Source organism: Cygnus atratus, chromosome 2 (assembly GCF_013377495.2).
Source record: "Cygnus atratus isolate AKBS03 ecotype Queensland, Australia chromosome 2, CAtr_DNAZoo_HiC_assembly, whole genome shotgun sequence".
NCBI lineage: Eukaryota > Metazoa > Chordata > Aves > Anseriformes > Anatidae > Cygnus > Cygnus atratus.
The window spans coordinates 81,948,176-81,970,560 of record NC_066363.1 but is presented as its reverse complement, the minus strand read 5'-3'; the positions used below and the strand labels follow the sequence as shown (position 1 = coordinate 81,970,560).

Here is a 22,385-nt window from a genome sequence, read left to right as displayed (position 1 = left end):
GTAGGGTGAAGGCTGGAGAAGATCAAAATGTCTCAGAATAAAGAGAACTGCTACTGAAAATAAAAGAAGTGGTGGAGAAGTGGGTGGTATATGGAAGCTACTAAAATTGACTTAATCGTGTTGAGTATTCACAAGACTGTCATATGATTAACAAATCATATTTTAATTGTTAGCGTATTAGTGATGATTATTTACTTAGCAAACTTCCTTCTTCCCTGTCCCAGTGGGGAAAAGAAGCAGATCTGTGATGAGAGCAAGGTTGGGATCAGAAGAAGCTAATTGCTTCTGATTAAAACGTGAAACTGCAGGATAGATGAAACTTGTCTAGTTTTGCGTTCTTTCAGATGGCATCCTATCATCTTGGGGTTCTGCTGATGTGCTGGCTGGGTAGCTCAGAGAGTCTTTTCTGCCTGTGGCATGAAGCAAGGAATGTTTTAGTGCGGAACAATCAAATGTAACCGAAAGCCATTTCCAGATTAACTTAATCACGCTGCTGCTGGAGCCATATCACCACGGTGTGGAGATGGCTGTCCCAGGTGAGCTGTGGCCAAAAGGTTTGGGGAGCAAGGGGATACTGCAGGAATGCACCCGTCATTGCTATCGCCTTGCAGGGCGTAGCGGGGCCAGCCTGTTTACCCTGGGGTAATCATTATACAGGGCGATGACTGAGAGTAGCTTGACGTAGCCTGTGCCCTAGGTTTCCTTCTTCACGACGGGGCTGAAGTTTGCAAAGCAGGTGGAAGCGCGGTTTTATGTATCAGTGTTCACATAGTGATGCGTGATAGCGTGGCACCAGTCCCACGTGCTTTAGTTTTAAGGTTGAAATACCAGGCTTTAAAAAGATACGCTTCAAAGCTTAACGTGGAAATATCACAGCTCAGTCGTGCTTATCCAAAGGATGTATTTCAGCAACTTCAGCTGTGTTAAACTTCAGAAACTGTTAGGCAAACCCGTGAAGTCTGCAGTTGTGTACTGTTTTGCAGGGATAGAAACTGTTTTCATAGGTATACGAAACTGCTGTCCTACAAAAGCACATGGTCTAATTATATCTTTCTGGGAAGCCTGCTGAGCATGTGTCCTCTGGCTCACGCGCCCTCTCCTCTTTCTCTTTCCCCTCTGCCCCCCTCTCCGTGTCCCCAAAACCCTTGGCTTTGTGGCAGCAGTCAGAAGTAGTTGCATTCTTCAAATTGTGCAAAAAGTGCTCCTGTGGTACCAGTAATATATTTCCTGCTACCCGAGTAAAAGTTCCTGCAAACTTGGGCAGCTGTAAACACCTCAAAATACCAGTGTGTGCTTGCTTAGTAGAAATTTTAGTGGGAGGATTTATCTTTACGAAGTCCAAAGCACTTGGGCATTAGTTGGAGGATTTTCAACAAAAGCATCCACCTAGAGTGAAGTTGAAGAAAGTCAGATGTATTTTGTGCTTGGAGGTCTAGTGTCATGCAGCAACAAAATGGCTTGGAAGTCAGCTGTTTGTTGTGTCTTGGGTTTGGGCATTCCAGCACAGGTGGTGTTGGTTTCTTTGAGCGGGTGCTTAAAGAAAACTTATAACAAAAACCTCTCAATAGCTGGTTTGTTGGCTTTTTTGTTCTCCTTTTCCCTGCGTATTTGTTTTTTGTTGTTTCTTTTGTTTGCTTTCGGTGGCTCTTACCTTTTCCAGGTAAGTCCAGTTGTGCCTGATAAGCATGTAGGCCTTTTGCAGGGATTTCCTCCTGTCAGTGGGAAAGATGTATTTTGGAAGATGATTGCTTCTGAGCGTGGCTGGCCAAAGAAAGAGAAATTTATTTATTTTTGCCTCTTCTTCTGCGGTCTTCCAGGATTATTTGGTTTATTTTTTGTACCCAGCATTGCCATTTTGAAATTCTTGATACTTCCACCCAGCTGGCTGTACTGGTCAAAAATGCCAGGTGTTTCCATGAACACTTTATTGATGCTTAAAATGCATTTGGGACTGGGGAGTGCTTTGCCCAGCTGTGAGCTCAGCTGAGAAGCATTGCTACCCTGAGCCTTGAAGATTAAGTAGATTAAATGCTCTGTCGTTGCCACTGCTGGCAGGAAGGAGAGATGCTGAAAGTGTGCTGGGGCTGGCCCCATGGGTTTTTGTTTTTGTTCTGTTTTGTTTTCCAGGAATGTCTGTCAGTAAAACCACCCCAATTTTGTGTTGCAGATGGGCTGATGTGTCTCTCCGGGATGCTTCTCCTGCAGCCTCTTTAGCGTGGCATAACTGCATAGTTATTTTCTGTAGAGCTGAGCATTGTGTCATTTTCTGGGACTTGTACATTTTCTTTAACGTTATAAACACAGCCAGGTTGTCGTTTCTGGCCAGGGGCTGAGATGGGGAGGAGAGGAGCACTGTCCTACAGCAGCCTGGAGGGAAGTCTTGTCATGGTTCCTTCCAGTGGCTGTGACTGTGAGCATTGCTCTGGTTGTTGAGTCCTGGGAAAGGCATTAGAGATCGGTATCTTATGGTAGAATTGACTATCCTACTTCTCTGTTTTTTGTTTTTTATTTTTTTTTTTGTGCATGCACTGATTTTCTGGTAGTGCTTGGTCTGCTCACTTGGAGCTTTTCTTCAAGGAATAAGGACCTGGATATGGTTTTGCTTTTTTGTAATATATATTGTATGAAAAATATCACTTGATTCTTTTTTTTATTCTTGTTTTTGTTTTTATATGTAGCTTGTTTTTTTTTGTGCGTTTTTTTTTTTAATAACTTTGTGGGTTTTTTCTTTTTTTTTTTTTTTTGAAAAATACTCTGAGAATGTGAAGGCATCATAAATTTAAACTCTGGCTATACAAGGTACTTACATAGAAACGGAGAGAAAAGATGGATTCTAGTGCTGTGCAGGGAAAACCGCCAGGGTCTGGTTATGAAATGATGAATCGGGAAGGAGAAGAACAAAGAAAGAGACCCATCATATGTGGACCTCAGTGACAAGCGATCGATTCTTATTGCCACTTACAGGTTTCAAAACTAACATGCAACACTCAGGGGAACATGGGGCTTCTCCCCAGGAGAGATTTGGGGCTGCCCTGTCAGGCTGTGGCATACATGCCCTTTAGAGGCCAGGGATCTCAAAGTGGAACCTTGTCTCTAAGGGTCAAGATAAACTGACATGCAGCAGACTTTAAATTTGCATTTTAGGTAAAACTTTTGCCTTAACTTCACTATAAATCCTGACTCGCTGCGTGAGTCCTGCCCAGATTTCCAGCTCTTGCGAGGAAGGCACAGGATGGTTAGATTTTGAGTGCATTAATTTTTGCCGTATGTCTTCTGAAGCTTGTTTCAAATAGTCCCCCAGCTTGACTTCTGGTTTGAAGCACAGTGACTCACAGCACGGGTGGTGACTCACTGAGATCAATTAAACATTAGGATCCTGAAGGTGTGACTTCTTAGGCTTTGACAAAAAGTGCTGTCACAACATGAAAAAAACACTTGCAACGTATTGCACATCTGCATAGGTGGCAAATTCTCCACATTGCTGTACTGCTACAGAAAAAGCTTTTTTTGAGATCCCTCTCCATGTTTTGCATAGTGGATTATATTTTTAAGCATAACCTATCGCCTCTGTACATCACTTTATCAGATCTCTTGCATTAGGAGGCTGGAGAGAGGACAGAAAGAAAGAGAAAACCCAGGGGTCACTGTAAATTTAGCAGCACCCTTCCTTCAGGCTGGGAGCTGGTAACTCCCAAATGGGATGCCAGGGGATTCTGCCAGAGCAGCTACAGGATTTTCTGGTCTCACTGCTTGTAACACGTTAATCTACCTTTTGTAAGAGGTGATAGGGATTACTGTCTAGACTCTGGCCAAAACAATCTCCTGGTGCAGATTTACTTGGAACGCCACTTGAACTGTCAGCAGCACTGCCTGTCCCAGCGTGCTGCAAGATGGGAACCTGTGAGGGTTTTCTCTGTGGAGCAAACCTGGTCGTCCTGTTTGTGGAACAAAACTGCTGGTGCTCGCAGCAGGAGCTGCTGCGGTGCTGGGCATGGCCGTGCCACCTGGGTGGACATCGAGCAGGCCCGCTCTGCCCAGCAAGGCAGTATCAGCGCCGTATAGCAGTTCCTACTTGACAACCCCATTGTACAGCTCTGAAAGCTGAGGCTGAAACCTCAAACCTGTATTTGGTGCCTGTTTTGTATACCTGGTAGGTTTATGCTGGACTGCAGAATAAGCCTTCAGGTGAAGGCAGCAAGTGGTCAGACACAGGATTTGCACAGAAATGGATGGTTTTGTTTTCAGAGGGGCTGAGGGGTTGGGCAAGAGCCTTGAAAACAAACAGACGTGTGGTTCCCAGATAGCTTATCGGAGGGAGTGGGCCTGCTCGGGGCACTGCTGAAGGGCCTGCTGGGAGTTAAACTTTTCTTCTGCTTTCAAACTCTTGCTCTGTGTGCCAAAGTGGACAACTCGGTGTCTGCCATGTTGTCCCGGCCTGAAATTTCACAACATGAGGCTCAGGCTCCTCCAGCCACGAACCTTCACCTAAACGTGACCCAGCACTGCACGTTCCCTGCCCAGGCTCCGCACGAGGGCCAGCAGCGGCTGGCTGTGCAGATGAACAGACACCAGGATATATCTGCTTTATTTGTTTTCCTTGTACTTGGATGGCATTACAGCTCCTCTGACTGCAATAACTTAACAATGAGCAACTTGCAGTGCTTGCCTTTTAAAAAGTGTTTGTGTATAAATCTGACTATTTTTAATACGCTTAATTTCTACTCTACGTTCAAAAGTGATTTCTCATTTCTAATCACTGTATAGACCTTCTGGATTGTGAAAATAAGCCCAGAGCATTTGAAAGCCTGCCTGGAGTTCAGAGGTGCCTCCTGAATTTTGTTTTGATTATGGCTAGCCTGGACAGGTATTTTCCTTGTGAGCTAGAGATTGGTTCTATAATTGTAAATATTAGGAATTGCATTTCTCCCACTTCCGAGAAGTCAAGAGCTTCGGAGAGCAATTCTTATTGCCTTGCTGAGCTGCTTGTTGCAAATAGTTCATAGCTACTCAGTGGAAAAAACGCTCATACCACTTGCTTCTTGTTCCTTAGTACCATTAATCTGTGGCTTGCAGAATGGTGTAGAGGATCAGAAGCGTATGTCCCAACTTCTACAAGTCAGAACGGCGAAGAACTCAAAAATACATTTAATTAAAACAAAAAGCCTGAACCTGAATGTTTGCTGAAAGCCAGCACGTTTCTTTTGGCCACAGTAGTGCTACACTTCTTGGTGAGATGGTGTATTCTGAGGAAGATGTCTTCTGTGATGTTGAACCAGATGGATGAGTCAGAGCTGCCTTATTTATGGAAGGGCTGTATGTCATGAAAATACCTAACACTGCAGTGCACCTAATTAAGCTCTGTGAGGGAAGCTTTCTTTTGAAGTTGCTCCTGACTTTTTAAAACAAATTGCATGTTTTAATTTTGCATCTTTGGCCATGAAACTTCAGTGACTGCTGTTGGAATGCTGGGACAGCCACTACTATTACCTTACATGTACAGCCATTTATTCTGTGAAGTTTCAGTTCTGGAGTAGCTGGCTCTCCAAAGTTAGCTGCACTTACTTGTTCATAAAACGTGTATGGCTCCTGTTGCCATCAATATTTGAACACTTCACAAACCATGAGCAAACACATCTTCTACATTTATTCAAGGGTATGATGGTACTACCCACGCTTCACACACAAGAGAGACTAAGTTATATGTCTGAGGGCAATGGGGGTGTCAGGCTTAAGCCAGGAATGCAGCCTGGCTCTCCTGAGGCTCAGTCTGATGTCTAGGAGGAAAATGTCTTGGAGGTTAGGGAAGCCTTGCTAGAGACCTTGTTGTTCCTGTCTTTCTCTTGGGGAGGGCGGGCTTCCTGGAATGGTCCTTCCATTGTTCCTTTGGACACAAAGGGTGGTTTCATTATCAGGGATAGTCTTGGTGTTCAGGCCCTGACTGATCTGCAAGCTGTGATGGGGGCTACTGTCCTGAGGTTCTCTGGCTTGATACCAGGACCTGGCTTTTCAGACCTGGCCTGACAAGCCATGCCATTAGTCTTCATCACCTTCCACCACCTTCGGATGCTTTTCTGAAAGCGAAAGCATCTTGATGCTTTGCCGATGGGAGCCTGAAACTAGCAGCCACTGGTGTCTGTGGTGAAGCAGCTGCTTTTCCTTGTGTCTTCAAGTGGTGCCAAGTAGGCCAATAGCAGAACGTCCTCTCAAGCTGTCTGGCAGCAGATATCTGGGGCATTACAGTGATATACCACAGTTACATCAGCCATACCAAAGCTGGAGATGCTCCCCGAACCATCTAAACTCAGGTGGCCTGAAGAGGGGAGAGACTCAAGTGTTGAGTATTCCCTTTCCGTTAATAAGGGTCTGATAAAACTCAAATAAATGAGTCTTTTCACATACTTTGTGGGATCTGGGGCTTGACTCAAGAGGGAAAACTTTTCCTCTGCCATTCCCATGCACTTGTTCTAGGACTGAAGCTTGCAAGGAGGTCTACACCTGTGATAATATGTTTAAATGCATCTGAGGATAGCTTGATTTATTTTGGTTTATCTGTCTTTCTTCCAGTGGGATCTTGTTTGTGACTCTGCATGGAAAGTCCACATTGCGAAATTCTCCCTACTGGTAGGATTAATCTTCGGCCACTTAATAACAGGATGTATAGCAGACTGGTAAGTGAAAAATCTTTTAATGCTAGTATAACTATAAGTGAATGCCACTATTAAATATTTTTTAGATTTTTATCTACTTCATATTCATAAAGAACCTTTGCGTAATGATTTTCATGTTCTGAAAGGAGCGTGATGAACAAATGGTTTAGAACTGTATGTTAATTGCTTGAACCAAGTAATTTGCACCAAGGTAAGTAACAGGAAAATAAGCTATTTGATAGTTGACTTAGTTATTTCCTGCTGACACAATTTATTACAGCTGTAGTGCTCATACAGAATTAAGTATTTTCTAATTATGTAAGTGATGCCTTTGGTTAGTGGTTTTTTTTTGTTTTGTTTTTAAATCGGGAGATGAGGCCAAAAGAAATTGAAAGCGGCATTGATTGAATAAAGGAGACCAGTGTAATGTCAACCTTGTGCTTACACAGTCTCTTCTAGGGGTGGTAGAATGCTGTTGTTTTTTTTGTAAACTTTTCCTTTGTTCTATTTTTAAACTTCTTGTTAAGCAAATGTGTTGATTGTAGTGTTAAGGAATCGCTGACTTATGTGCCACTAATATTGGGGTATTAGATTTAAAAGCACAGAGTGCAGTTCCTTAAATTACAGTAGTAAAAACATTATCAGATGCCCTGGTTGTTCTGAGAGTTCAATTTTTATTGCAAGAGAGCGCCTTGTAGTGCAGAAAAAGGGGAAAAAAATTAATGCCTGGCACAAGTGATTTCAATGGAAACTTGCAGCATCTGAAACAATAGCTCTGTGATGCCATCCCAGTCATTTCAGTGGCTTCCAGTACAGTTGCCAAAGTTGTTGCTTTAAGTAGCCCCAAGTTAACTCTTTCACCATTCACTAAACCAGGAAAGGAAGGAGTCACTGGCGCTTTTTAAGATTTCCGTAATAGGCAACCTGTCAGTCAGTGGGCAGAGAAGAGGCGCCCTGCAGCTATGCAGTAATACGTCTCAAACTTTTGTAGCAAAATTACATCTCAGTTCTTGAGTAGTCATTAAAAGTTTTCAGGCAAGTGAGGAATCACGGCTTTTCGGTGAAGTAGGGAACATGCATGACGAAATACAATTGAAATTGATTAAAGCACTGCGGTAAAACAGGGCTCTAACAGTGTGTAGAAAGTGTAGCAGGGAACTGAATGAGGGATCTCTTAGTTTTCCTAAAAAGGAATCCATGTGGAGAAAGCAGACTTATTGCCAAGTTAGGGAAATGCTGCTGTAATTGACAAATAAGTCACAAATAAGTGAACATCTTGTTGCCCAAGGCACTGTCTTCAAGAGAGAGATACAGTAAGTGGTTTAATAGCTCTCTGCCACTAAAAGGAGGAGCATCCTGTGCTCCCATCCATTTCTTTCCCCATTTTGTAGCTTGCTCTGCCACGTGTGCTTGTTGGACCCTCTCGCAGGCTGCTAGGTGTATTTGGGGCTGCTAAAAGAGGACCGAAACAAGGATTTACTTTACAATTTAATCACAGTTTGAGTTTCCTCTAAGATGGAGGGTGGTGTGGAGAAACAGATACAAAGGGGATTGTGCTTGTAAAATTAAAAAAAATAAAAAATAAAAACTATGTCAGTCCAAAACAAGAGCAGGCAAGATTGGGCAGATTAATATATTAAAGTGTTACAATCTTTAAAAATTCTGTTTTCATTTGATTTCATACCACTATCCAGTGTAGGTAATCAGAAGAGGCTTTGGGGTATTTTTATTTTTTATTTTTGAGCCAGTAGGGTTTGGGGCTTTATTTTTCCTTTTTGAAAGTTTTTTAAAGCTGCATGTTATCAAGATGTAATGTGCATTAAGACAATTTGCTTATGCAAACTGGTCTGTTGTCTGTTCAAAATACGGTAGGTGTATATACTTAGGTAGCTCTGTGGTAAATCTATAGGAAGAAGGTCTGCAAACAAGTTTTTTTTTTACTCAAAGCCTGTGTAAGTTACTTGTTTGACAGGCAGAGCACTGCTGGCACTTTTGCCTGCTCTCGACAGGGGTGGCTGAGAGGTCTGTGGAAGGGTCTTGGTGGCCGTGTGGCGTCCTGCTGAGGAAACCTCTGCCTCGCACTGCCTGGTCCCGCCCTGCTTTGCACCTGCCCTGGTACTCCTTGGAGCCTTTGTGCCAATTCAAGTCCCAAAACCAACAGAAAACCTGCAAAGAATGGCACAGGAAGAACAATTTGATCAACTGAAGGAGCAAAACTTAGTCTTCTCAGGGTGGCAAGGTGCATACATGTGGGTCTTGTCCTCGAAGCATTTGCCTTTCCCCTGCATCTCTGGTGATGCTGGGAGTATCTGCTTGATGCATCTGCACATAGTGCTGTGTGGGTTACAGGTTCTTCAGAAGCCTGTGGATGCTTGTATCCCGAGTTATTTACCTGTGCAGGCAAAATTCTGCATCTGATACAGCTAATAGTATGCAGCATAGGCTGAGACTGTTGTGGCATAGAAATCTCCCTCTGGAATAGCATGGATGGCAGCAGATAGTATCCTGGGGCTGTTTTACAAGGGAGATTGTGTATGTTTTAATTTCTCACAAGCATTGCCATGTAGTGTTAGTCAGATAACTCTGTCTACACATAAAAGGATTTTAGATGCTCTGAGACAACATCCTGTCAAAACACTGTCGGATCACCAACAATGTGGCTGATAGCTGCCCTGGAGTTTTGATTTCTGAGGAAAACCATCTCTGGGTGAGGAGGGATGCTAGGTTTGTCTCTGGGAGGGCGTACTGGAGGGCTTGCCTGGCCTGAGAGGGCTTTCACAAGCCCAGGAGGATCTCCTGATTCTTTGTTAGCAGCAAACATTAATTTGCGTAATTTGTATAATGCAGAAGAAATTCCAAGTCCTAATGATGCATAACCTCGAGTAAAGAGAGGGGGAGGAAGGGAGCTGATGTCTGCGAAGCAGTGGGGTCTTTTTTAATCAACATCAGGAAATGGCAGGTCCGGCTTGTGATGAGAATTAAGTTCCTAATTCTGAGTGCTTGCATTAATGCCTTTCATCCACAAAATGCTTCCACAAATACTAGTTAGTATGAATTACAGCTTGACTGTTATGAAAATAGGGATGTGAAAGTCTGCGCAGATTCCTGATAAGAGCTTGCAGTTTTTGTATTCAAGGTTTGGTATGAGGTAATTCCCCTCCGTGTCCAAGTGCTGTGCACCCTATAAATACAGCATGCGAAGCCCAGGCAGCAGTAGCTACCTCAGCGTCCAGCATGTTCCTGGCACGTTGCATATCGCTGAGGAAATAACACTGTGTTCCCACCCCGAGTGGTGCAGCGAGCAAGGCTCATCCCCTGTGGGCTGGGTTTGTGAAGAACCTTCTGCCCTGACCTCGCTGCCTCCAGCTTGCCACTTAGTACTTGCTGTTTTAAAAACATACAATGCTTGATGCCAATGAGTTAAGTCTTCATGAGGTACCCCACAGCTGATGCTGCAGCTGGAAAAACAAGTCCTCATCCAAAGGAGCCCCCAGCATCATCATCTGAGGTGTGACTTTAAAAAAGTGTAGGTGATGCTACACATACTGGTGTGTTTTTCCAGTTGCCAAAAGCGTCAAAAATGATGTCTCCTTTCCAGCCCTTTGCTTCCTAATTCATTGTTCCTATTCCATTTAAAGTAACGCAAAATCCAAATTTTTAATTGTGAATGCATATATATATAATACGTTTTACAGCTGCTGGTGACAGTCTGCTGAAATAATTGAATAGAAATGCTGCAGTATGTGAAACTGGATTAGGTTGTGAGGTTTAAATGCTCTTTGTTGTGCTGACATTCAACCTGATGGCTGGCTTGCAGCTGACAGACTGCTTTGAATGGGTCTGTGAAAGCTGCCTACGAAAAGCAAGTTCATATATTCTTTGTGGAAGTGGCATATGGAGCTGGCTGAAAGGAATCCTCGGTTCCACTGGAAATCTTGTGGGAGTTGACAAGTTGAAAAATTTTGGAAATCTCCACATAACGATCCAATTCTTGCTTAAAAATAGCAGCGTGCTCTGGTGCTTCAGATCATCTGCGTTGCACAGGAAGAGGAGGGGGGGGAAAGGGGAATTATAAACACCGAGCATGTGAGATATGCAAAAGCCTCATATTCCTTTTACATAAGAGCCGAACTGTGCAGCAGGTGCCCCGCGTTCAGGGGCAGTGTAATTCCTATTCTCATCAATGCCACACCAGCACGTGCAGCTATGGCTTGCAGCTGAAAATCCTTCCTGCCGAGGAGGGCTGCAAATCCTCATGCCCACGCTACCACTGGTCGCTGCAGAGTGTTTTTTGATTTTGTTGTTGTTTTCCTCCTCCAGTCGGGCTCGTTTTGTGGGTCTCTGCAGCTGCTGTGGGGATGTGAGGGGAATTCACCACTTTCCTACAAGCATTGCTGTCAGCTCTGTGAGGCTCAGGGAAGTGGCACAAACCCTGTTTTACACTTGGTCCCTGTTTGTTAGGCTTGTCCTTAATAACAAGGCAAAGAAAAGTGGTTTTTTGAGCGTGCTTCTCTTGCAGATGAGGTTGGTAAGCACACATCTGTTGGGAAGAGGAGACCTGCAGTAAGCTCTGTGGTTGTAGGCTGTGGAGAAATAATAATATACCATATCATCTAACATATAATATCATACACCTATCTCCGCTGCTTCAGAAAGCTCTGAGAAGTTGTTTTTAATCTTCAAGAAACTTGTTTATGGCCCTACTGTAGTTCTTAAAAGTTTCCTTGTTTACCGTTGGTGTTTTGCAGTTGATGTCAAGCCGTAATAGAAATTGAAGTCAAACAGTAATAAATCATATGCTGGCCCTGCTTAATCCCACCTGAAATGAACTTGTCAATGCAAAGTTGACTGAGGAATTAAGTGATTTTTAGTTAAAAATAAATCAAAAAAAATGGAACAAGCTTTAAAAATGGTTGGCAATACTTGGAAGGGATTGCATGACTTGTGTCCCTCTTTGTAATGCTGGAGTGTTATGTCCATTCTGGCTTTTAACACCGTTTCTCCCTACTTCCTTCCTTATTTTTAGGGTTGGTCGACGGCCCGTACTGCTCTTCTCTGTCATATTCATTTTGATATTTGGACTGACTGTGGCACTCTCAGTGAACGTGACAATGTTCAGCACACTCAGGTTTTTTGAGGGGTTTTGCCTGGCTGGAATAGTCCTCTCTCTGTACGCACTGCGTAAGTATGCCTTCATCACCCATCCAAATGTGTATTTACTGAGTATGTTGCTTGCTGTTCTGGGGCTTCCTGCTTTCCTTCAAGCAAACAAAAGCAGAATTGTTTGCACTGAAAAAACTTTAGCCTGAGTTTCAGTGACCAAGTAGGGATTTTTGCAGCTATCTCTTGCTACAGAGCAGTCTGTGAAGCGGTTTGAGGGCCTGTTTAAAAAGAAAATTGTAAAGTGTTTGGGGTATTGTTTGCTGTTACGTAAACCTAGAAAACATCTGAGTCATGGCTGTAACGGTTGTGGATTTCACTATGCAGTACTGAGCTCAGTAGGAAACTCCCTGCTTTCCCTGTCTCTAGCCATACATATTCTGGCACTGTTTCAGAAATTCTCCTGTTAACTGTGGCCAAGAAACCCCTTGTCCCTGCCTTTGATCATAAAGTACATCAAAAATACACGAGAAGGGGAGGCTGAAGTCATTTTATCAAGGCTCCTTGTTTCTTTGTTGTTCTTTTTTTGATTGTTTCAAGGTGCGGGGTTGAGGGGGGAACAACTGAGAGAAACTTGAAAGAAATCTTATGAGAAATGTCTTCGTGATCATAGTATTCTGGGGGAGATGCCTGGTAAACTTGTTGCCAAAACAGTTGGAAGCCCCTTCTGGAGGCCTTGCCCTCAGAGGGTCCATGCGCAGTGCCACCAGCCCCGTCTGTGTCACTTGGATGTGCTCCAGGGAGCTCTGTCTGCTTGCGCTTCCTTTGCTGTTTGTGATTAACAGGTAGTACACCAGCTGAGGAAAATACAACATTTCCCCCTCTTTATTATGTCTCTGGAGAAGTATTACCTAAATATATCCTGGGACTTGCTGTACAGATCTTCATAAAATTTTATTCACTTCCTACTGTATCTGGTGTCCAGCCCATCAAGATTTAGCACTGTATCCTTACTCTGCATGGAGTGCTTTCTACTATTAAGCTCTTGTAGAGCTTAATATTTGTATTTGTTTTGGGTTTAGACTGCACTGAGGGGAAAGCAGCCTGACTAGAATACACAAGGGCTTGCTCTGTATTGTGCTTCTTCATAGTAGATAGGTTTACTTTTTTCTTCCCCCTCCTTGTCTTTGGTCATGTAACCTCTAGCAAGAATTTTTCATCAAAAAGTAAGACTACTGAAGACATCTTTTTTTTTTTCCCTCCTCTTTTTTATTTTTTTCCCCATTGTAGAAAATGGTAGCAAAACTTGCTTATCCATTTCACTTAGTGGCCCTACAGATCTTAGTAGGGTGGAAGAAACTGAAGCAGACCAGGTTGTTGTTGAAGCAACTGATTAGAAGTCAACTTCTAATGCTGATCATGGTCTTGGCCATGAAGAAAGATCTTCCCGTGCTAGGGCAGCCATTACGTGTGGATATTCAGCTGGAACTTAAGCTAGTTGGGATTTTCCACTGCCCAATGGAGTATGTTTGTCCTGGTTGGTTGGTCAGTTGGTTGTTTTTTCATGTTATTTTTAAGCCATCTAGGCAAAAGGTTCGTTATGGACCTTTGGAGACCTGAGAGAGAGTGCATGTGTCACTGAAGAGTAGCCCAACAGTAGTTTGCCAGCCAGGCTTTTGTTCAGCAAATGGGAGATGCTGGTTAGTCCATGCTCTGCTTTATTCAGATCAAGGACTTGAATCTGATTTCCCCCCTGTAATTGAAATGTTTGCTGTATCCACTGCATGTGTATGTCCATTGCAAGCGGGCATCTGTCTGCATAGGCAATGTTTGAATAGAGCTAGTAGGTGTTAGGAGAGATGTGTGAAATTAGCTGCAGTATGAACATCAGTGCTATTTTATAGAAGTAAGAAAAAAAAATGTCCCTGAACCCCTGGGAGATCTTCTGGCTAGGGAGGTGAGGGGAGTGGGAATTTCTGTATTAAATATTATCATTAAAAAAATAAAAAGTGTTGTCATCTTGGTGTAGAGTATTGGGAAAGAATTAATCCCTAGAACCTTAAGAGAATGGGAGGAACATGATTTTTTGTTGTTTTTTTGTTACTTTTTCTTCGGTTTTCTTTTTTACTCATTAGTAGTCATAATTCGTTAGGCTTTCTCTGAATTTTAGATTTTCTTCTGTTTCTGCCAGAGCCCATACCATTCCATTGCACTCCTCTGTGGAGTCATCTTCTATTTCATGGCCCCTATTTCCTTTCTGTTAATGGTCTTGATTTCTTCCACCGGAGCTTCATGTCCCCAGAATTCCCACTTGGCTGCCCCAAGCAGAACAATAGAAAATGGAAAGTTTGATCGGCTAGAAAGAGTCATTAGCTGAAGTTTGCAAAGCTACTGTGCAGAATCAAACTCTATAGGCCTGTATAGCCTACAAAGGTAATAAGCGTGCCACAGGGATCTTCTTACGCTGTGTCAGGCTTGCTAGTTATGCTTGGATTTATAGCCTGCCTCAGGGAAATTGTAAATAACCATCCTGGATGCTTTGGGAGTGGGAATAGCACCAAAGTGCTGCCTTTAAAATGCAGAGCTGCTGAGCTTGAGTTGCCCTCACCGCTCACACCATGCTCTTCTCAACATCCTAACGTGGTTTTCCTACGGGTCTGTGCCAGCATGCAGGGCGAGCCCTGAGACAAGCATTGCTTTTGGTGCCTCTGCAGGCTGGTTTCATGGTTACCATGAGTTGGCTTCTTGTGGAGGCTGTAGCGAGGAGGGTGTTGGCCTCTCTTCTCAGGTAACAAGTGTTAGGACATGAGAAAATGGCCTCAAGTTGTGCAGTGGGAGGTTTAGGTTGGGTATGAGGAAGAATTTCTTCCTGGAGAGGGTGGTCAGGCATTGGGATGGGACGCCCAGGGAAACGTTGGCATTCCCATCCGTGGAGGTGTTTAAGAGAGGCGTGGATGGGATGCTTAGGGACATGGTTTAGTGGTGGACTTGGTAGTGTTAGGTGATGGTTGGATTTGATGACCTTAAGGGTCTTCTCCAACCTAAATGGTTCTGTGATTCTGTACAGAGAGCTGGAGCTGCTTGGGACTTGGCTAAAGAAACCACTTTTGATGCTGATTCCTTAAGCTGAAAAGTTTTTCTGCAGCTGTTTTAGTTTAGGCAAAAGCTTTTGCTGGGACAAGTTTTTCTGGTAAAACTTCTGGTGAACTTGCAGGAAGAGCCAGGCTTTGCAGAGGTGGTGACATTTGCTGTGAAGGGGGGAAGCAGATGGGAAACGAACCTGGGAACCTCTTCCCGGTGCTGTGGTCATTGAATCCTCTCTCTGTGAGAATGAAAGGGAGGTGGTCCTTTTCCTGAGCAGTGCCACGTGTGCCTGAGCAATGCCTCGGCAGGCACCTGGGAGCTTTTACAGCAGGTAAAGGAGTGCCGCTTCCCATGAATAGCCCCGCTCACTGGCCGCGAGCCCTGTGGGACAAAGTACGCTTGGCAGATGTGGAAATCGCTGCCCTGGCCAGATGCTGTGCCTTCCCTTGGGCTGGGTTTCACAACCCGGCGGGGCTGCAGGCAGGACTTCCCCCCACCCACGCCGCTCCAGTGCTGCTGCCGAGGCCGTGCTGGCGTCAGCATTAGCCCGGGGAAGCCGTTCCCGTGGGGGGCAAAGGGTGCTGCTGTCAGCAGGACGTGCCCTCCGGTGTCCTCTCACCTCCCTTGGGCTGGATTCCTGCTGTCCCTCGTGCCGCCAGGGCCTGGGGGAGCCGGACTTGTCGCTTCCTGGAGCAGAGGCCGGGATGACGGCACAAGCCGCAGCGTGGGTTTGCATACAATCGCGGGCTGTTCGGCTGTTTCATGGGTGACTGGGCTGCAGATTAGGCTGCAAAATTGCAAAGTCTAGACTTGAATGGAGCAATAAATAGGCTCTGAGAATAGCTGTGTGGAAAGGGAGACAGCATCTCAGGTTGGAGCGAGGAAGCAGGGGTGTCCCTCCAGCACGTAGCAGCAGGATGAGTTGGCGTGGTGTTTTCTCCCTTTCACTGCTAGAAGAAAAAAGGTAGGAATGCTGTGGAAAATAATAGCTTGTGTTTTGAAAGGCTGGAGAACTCCGGCAAAGGTTTCCAGACTGGTTAAGATGTCCAGCTGTGATGTATCTTTCTTGTTTCTAGCTAGGTCGACCTAACCTGTTACTCCTGTAAATTACACAGGCACTGACCTGAGAGAGGCTCAGTGTGATTTCTTAAGCCTTTTTTTTTTTTTAAACATTTATTCTGTAAAGCTAAAGCAGCATGCTATAGAAAGCTTGCTAATGCTGAAGAGTGAGCAAGGAAGCCCAGGGACATTGGATTGTGGTAATGTCAGATTTGTAAAATAATTGTGCTTCTAATGAGCTGTCAGAGGGTGAGAGTTGCCTTTTTTTTTTATTTTTTCCTACCTTTGCCCACCCAGAAGCATATAGGCACTGGTATCCTGGAGCATCCCAGGTGTGTAGCCCCCACGTCCCATGGAGTTAGAGTGGTGTAAGCAATAGAGTTGCTCCATTTAATTCTCCAGTTTCCCTTCCTGAGTCTTCAGCAGCCGACGTGGCCTTGGTCAGGCAAGGCAGGTGAAGTCCTGCAAACCGCACGCTCCAAATCTGTTCAGTGCAACCTGAACCAGCTAAATAAATAACGCTGTAATGCCTTCCTCAAATTGGAGGACGTGGAAGGCATCTGACTGCGTTCCAGTGCCTTGACATGTGCTTTCGTTCCGCAGTAACATGCAGTTCTCTCGGCTGACACTTGGGTGACAAGATCAAGGTTGTTAAGCCACCTACCTTCTGTTTATGTAACCAGTCTTCTCCTGCTCTGAGTCATCCGATGCAGGTCTGGGAGGAGTGATCACAGACAGATCAAGCGCACGAAAATCTTTCTGAATCCCTCTAAAGTGGCCATTAATTGCTAAATCACGGAATCATAGATACGGGGCTGTTTGTCTGAAGAGCAGCTAGGGATTGTTCTGATACGAGGTGGGATGCGAGTTTCTGGAAAGTGCACCTCTCTGTTTTTACTAGCTCTGTGCAAGAACTGTTAAACAAAACAACGTGAAGGAGGAACACTACAGCTGCTCAGAAAAAGGTCTGTGCATGTCTTTTATCAAATGCCTGGGGGGTTCATTTATGCAGGAGTGGAAAAGGTTGTTAGAACTGCAGTACTGCCCATATAAATATCTTCCTTGCTTCCTCCCATGTTGATCCTACCAAAGGAAGCAAAGTGTGACTCCTCAAGTAATTTGTTGGCCTCCTTTTCTTCACATTTCCTTCCCTTTTCTGCTGGTCAGAGCTCTTCTAGAGACACAGTGTCTACCCTTGGAGCACTGGCTGGCATGTGTATTTTAACCCCTACAGACTGTTTTCCAGGGCAGAGGTGCCCTTGGAGCATTGTGAATATGTTGTCCCAGATCACCGGAAAAAAAACATGCAATTTGAGGCAGCCAATTTGAAATAAATTTGTACAGCCTTCAAGTATGCCGAAGGGGAATAAAACCAGGATCTTTCTAAAGCTCCTTGGGAGGTTAGAAGGTGTTCAGTTAATGCAGAGATTGCAACAGGATCTCATTTTAATCAGTTTTTCTGTTTCAGTTGCTGAAAATCCTGTGTGTTATGAATGTGACCAAAAAGCCCAAGGAATTAATTTTTATTTGAGGTGGTACTTGTATGATTGGTCAATTGGGAATGCAATTAAGATGCAATGCGGCTGTTAAAATACTTGTGATGATGGCAATCAGATGAGATTAGAGCACACTTGCTATTTCCCCAGCTCAAAATACAGCTTACATTTACAGTATAAAGCGTGTCTGCCTTTTAATTGTTCCAAACCAGCTTCAGCAGTTGGGTATGCTCTCTATGAGAAATCCTACCTTCTGTCATGTAAATGCTTGTAACTGTCACTTTTCATGCTTGTAATGATGCTTCTAGGGATTTTTTTGTTTGTTTTTATTTTTTGAGTAATGGCAAGTAGACTTAAAGCTTTGCCAGAAGGATGAGTAGACCTAAGAGCTTGCTGCCATTGGGGGAAAATGGAGGTGGCTGCTCTCTTCCCCTTCCAGATTCCTTTGCATTGTCTCATGCAACTATAGTTTTAGATTAAGAGGGGGTGTTTAGGATGGATGTACAGTTAAATCCAGAAAGTTGCCTTTTACTTGCAGTTCTCTTACTTGGCTGAAGTGGTGTTCAAGTGCAAACTGTTAACATGTCTGTTCCCACCTGCCTTTTCTTGGTGGTGTAAGGCAGCTGCTAAAGGGCTTTTCCTTGCTGCATTGATTGAAGCTACTGGTGTGAGCTGCAGAGGATTGCTGGTAACAAAAGCTTCTGATACCGCGCGTGCATCTGTGCAAGCCCTGTCCAAGGAGGCTGCCGCAGCCATCCAGCTGTGGGTGGCCTGCATCGTGCAGTGCCCTGCTGCAGCTCTGCAGCCCCTGGATAGCCAAGCTCAGCTGGCAGGGAGGCAGCCCAGCAGGAGGAGAGCACGTCCACCGGGCTCTGACCACTGCCTGGGCTCCAGCTGCTCTGCTCGTGTCAGCTGGGACACGGCGATGTCCAGTTTCAGATGGTTGGTAGCACAGCGATACTGCTGTATGTCCGATGTTGTCGTGGCTTTGTGGTTTGTCGTGGCTGTCCGTCTGTGATCTGAGAAGTTATATTTCTTCTCTGGGAAATGCAAGTGGATCACAGACGGGTATGAAAGTTTTGTCAGCCGTGATTTGTATTTATTCTTTTTCCTGGCAGGAAACTGAATCCACTACAGAGAGCATCTCTGGCTGAAGCCATACGTATTCTGCTAAGGCTGTTGGCTCACTGAGTTTTAGCTATCCCATTCCCTTGGCTGAGACCAGCATCCTTGCACCCTGCAGAACTTGTAAGCTGGCCGAGGTAGAGCTGGAAAAGAGACGGGCAGCAACGAGCTCAGGAGCTGCCCTTGAGGTAGTCAGCGTACAGGCTTGCTTTTTTTTTTTTTTTCCCTCAGCTGCTTCTTCCAGTGAGGCATGGGCACGTGCACGTTTCTCAGTTACTTTCTCCTGCAAAAAGAGGGACGTATAGGTTCACAAATCACCTGTGAATGAAGGAATAGTGCTTCACTTCCCTTTTCTGCCTGTTCTTATGGACTTAGCAAGCCAAATTGCAGTGGCAACAGGATGTGCACAGAGGGAAAAACACATGTATGCGAAAGGTGGATTTAAAAGTTACCTGTAGTGACTTGAATATTGAAGTCCAGCAACAAATGTCAGCGCACAAATTCAAATAAATATTTATGTACCTTTCAAGAGGAACCATGATTTAACAAGGCCAGCCAAATATCCGTCCCCAGCCAAGTAGACATGACTCCTGTCTTCTCACTTACGAATAACATGACCTCTCAGGATTTTTTTACTAGTTTGACTTAATTAAATTTCACTCAAAGCATGAAAATTGTAGGCAGTGCTCACTGTGGTATTTCTAAAAATGCATATTATTTAGTCAGATATAATAAAAACTTACTTTTTGTTTTAATTCTTGGCTTTATTTGTATGATTAAATTCTGTAGGCTGGCAACACAATGTACCAATGCTCGTGTCACTCACTTTTCTTTTTTAAAGACAACTACTCAACGTTGCACTGCAGTGAATTTGTTTGTAAATTATATGCTGCAATTACTGATGGACCCGAAAGTACGAGCTATGTTTTTGTCTTTCGAGAACATCTGGTCCCTTCTTAAATGAATTGTACATACAGTTGTGTGTTTTTTACAGATAAGTTTAGGCACAAGTGCTTGTTATTAGCTTGAAAACTTGTTTGCTCACATTCCTTGAATTCTGGTTATGGTGTGAATTGAGAGGAGAAATCAGTTCACTGGAATCTAACGAGTGATGCACAAATCTCTGCAAGCGCACCTTTCAGTTTCACGTTCCTGAACTGTATGTCCTGTCTTTATGCACCCAGTTTGGAATCTTTGAGCCGTAGATAAGCTTAGTCTTAGTTGGGTGATATAAAGCAGGTGGTCTCCTGGAGAAAAGGGGTGTTTGAAGAAGGTGACTGGGCTTGGAAATGTGTCTGTCTCCTTTTGAAGGGTCTCTGTGCTGAACTGGGGGGAGGGAACATGGTCCAGTGCTTGCTTCAGAAGTTCTGGATCCGTGTTCCCCAGCCTCTGCAGGTGATATCCCAATCTCCTGGGTCCCCAGCATCTCTGTCCAGCTTGTGTTTGCAGGAATTCAGAGCAGATAAACTATTCTTGCAGCTTCCCTGCTCTGGCTTTCTGTCCAATTGCTGTGTGGCAGAGATCACCTTCTGCAGGGCACACTTAGCTTGTACAGTGAAGCCCCAGTCCTCTCCTCCACAGTCAGGCACTGGAGTGCAAATATATCTCCGTTAGCGGCTTACCTCACGTAATCAATATATTCAGTTATGGACGTGCATTTCATTCTGCTGCTGTGTAGCATCTGAGGAGGGCAGTCGCTGGCAGAAGCAGCAGCAGAGCACAGGGTTCGTGCGTGCCCTAGCAGCCGAGGGCCTTGGTATCGTGGAAGAAGGCAAACTCTGCCCGAGTGCTGTGATTAATGATCATCTGGTAGAAATGCAGGCTGGGAGACCTGTGTGCCCCAGCACTGAGGCACGGGTAGGTTGCTTTGTGTGTCGTCTGCTGTCCAAACATTCAGACCGATTGTGCGCAGAAATGAGGAGGCTGTTTTCTCTGCGAGGCATTCAGTTCAATAGATGCTTAATCTCATGGACCAGGGCTCGTTGTTTAAAATAAACAGATTAATAAATCCCTCGCGTATTCTGCTTGTTCTGGAGCCGCTGTCCAGAAGGAGCACAGCGCTGCTCTCTCAGCTCCTTGGCAAGGGCCTCTTCAAGTCGCGGTGCTGCTTGCACCCAGGTTTCAGCGCTGTGCTGGCAGGCAGCGTAGCCATCTCCTGGGTACGCAGCCATTCATCCTCAGAGCACTTGGTTTGCAGCTTTATAAGAGAAGGCAGAAGGAAGAAAAACAACAAAAATATACAGGAAGCAGAAGCAATGATGGGGGGGGGAGCAATATATGAGAAGAATTTTTTTGATTATGGACTGAAGACAGGGAGGAAAAACAAGAGCAACTTAAAAGGGTTGTATAATGGTAGAAGTAGCTTGTCTGTTGAAATTGCAACCAGCGTTCTTAATAAAATCCCATTTTGGTTTCCCTTATAGCTCTGATGTTGGAAAGGGGGTTTTGTCTAGAACTTGACTGACTTGTTTTTCAAGACAAAACCAAATCTGTATTTCTAGGAAGCTTGAAGAAATTAATTAAAGAGCCTTTGATTTATAGACCCATTAAAATTAACTCTGCTTTGAAAGTCAAAGAAATAAATAAAGCTGCCAGTGTTAGTCATCTGTTGGAAAAAATGGCTTCTCATGTGTATGTACAGTAGAGAAACCCAATTACTGCACGTGAATGCTTTGGAATTTGGACAGGGGAAGCTTTGATTATATGAACCTTAACTCTACCCCTGTTAGTCTTTTCAGATGTCAATGTGAGTTTAGAGTTGTGAATCAGCCTGAAGCATTGTCCCATCCTTGCCTACTTTCTTGTTAGCGTCTGTGATATGTCTGGCAGAAAAGATGCAGAGTTCAATTTGCATCTTGTAAACGTTTAACCTGATGGATTTGACTTTTCAAGGAGACAAACTTCACCCTTCTTGACTCAGTATTGCATTTCAATAAAATATGTATACACGCAGCTGCTTTTCTTCCCTTCCTGACCTTTTAGTCGTCTTCTCTGGCTGAGGTTAGGTGCTTCTTAAGGGCCTGGGGACAGTGTGGAACAGCAGAGAACAAGAACAGCCAATGCATGACCCAAAGAGGGAAAATAAAGCAAAAGGAATACATAGCATGTGCAGCAGCTGCTTCTTCTCTCTTCCTCTTGATAAGAGGGAATGTGACATACTTTTCTGCTCCCATCCAACCAAGAGTAATAGCAACAATTACAGATTTTGTATCCTAGCTATTTCAGAAACAAAAACCCAGCCAGGCGAAGCAGTGTGTTGTGCTGGTCTGTGCGGATCTGGGTAGCACTGCCCTGCTGGTGCTGTACCCTGCTCGGATCCAGCCTTGGGGCTTTTAGTGCCTTGTGGGACTTGCATGGGACTAGTGCCTTTTCCTGCTAGGAAAACTTTATATACAAAGTCTGCTCTGATGAAGAGGCATCTATTTATTCATAGTGTTCATCCCTCCTCCTGGCCATGGATGTGTGACCTGCCTGCGCAGTGCCACTCGGGTGCAAGCCCCCAGCTGCACCACGGCTCTGCGCAAAGCAGAACAGGGCAGATGCCATACTTCACAGAAGTGGGTTTTTCTGAGGAAATAACCCACTTGCCTATCAAAGTGGGGCTGGGGGGGCTTTTAAAATAGAAGATAGACTTATCTCCTTCCTGCTCTGATTCCTGGAATTAACTAAAATATCAAAATAACACTGCAGAAACGGGTTGAAGCTTTCGCCGTGCTTTTGGAGGGAGATGCAGATTCAGCCTTCTGTAGATGCAGTTTCATAGCTCTGACTTGTGGCTTGTAAATGAATTGATTCACACGAGCTTATTGCAGAAACCTGAGGTCAGGAAATTCTCTTGGTGAAAACAGATTAGGCTGTTATAAGTCACTGTGAA

At 44.5% G+C, this 22,385-nt stretch overlaps 1 protein-coding gene across 2 annotated transcripts in view; it reads left to right on the top strand.

Annotated features, from left to right (window-relative positions):
• SLC22A23 (solute carrier family 22 member 23) overlaps positions 1-22,385 on the top strand; it is a 98,259-nt gene that overhangs the window by 9,785 nt on the left and 66,089 nt on the right. For both annotated transcript variants that reach the window (XM_035552731.2, XM_035552732.2), the window contains exons 2-3: positions 6,565-6,668; positions 11,674-11,828. In XM_035552731.2, the coding sequence (XP_035408624.1) occupies positions 6,565-6,668; positions 11,674-11,828 (259 nt within the window). The remainder of the gene's footprint in view (positions 1-6,564; positions 6,669-11,673; positions 11,829-22,385) is intronic.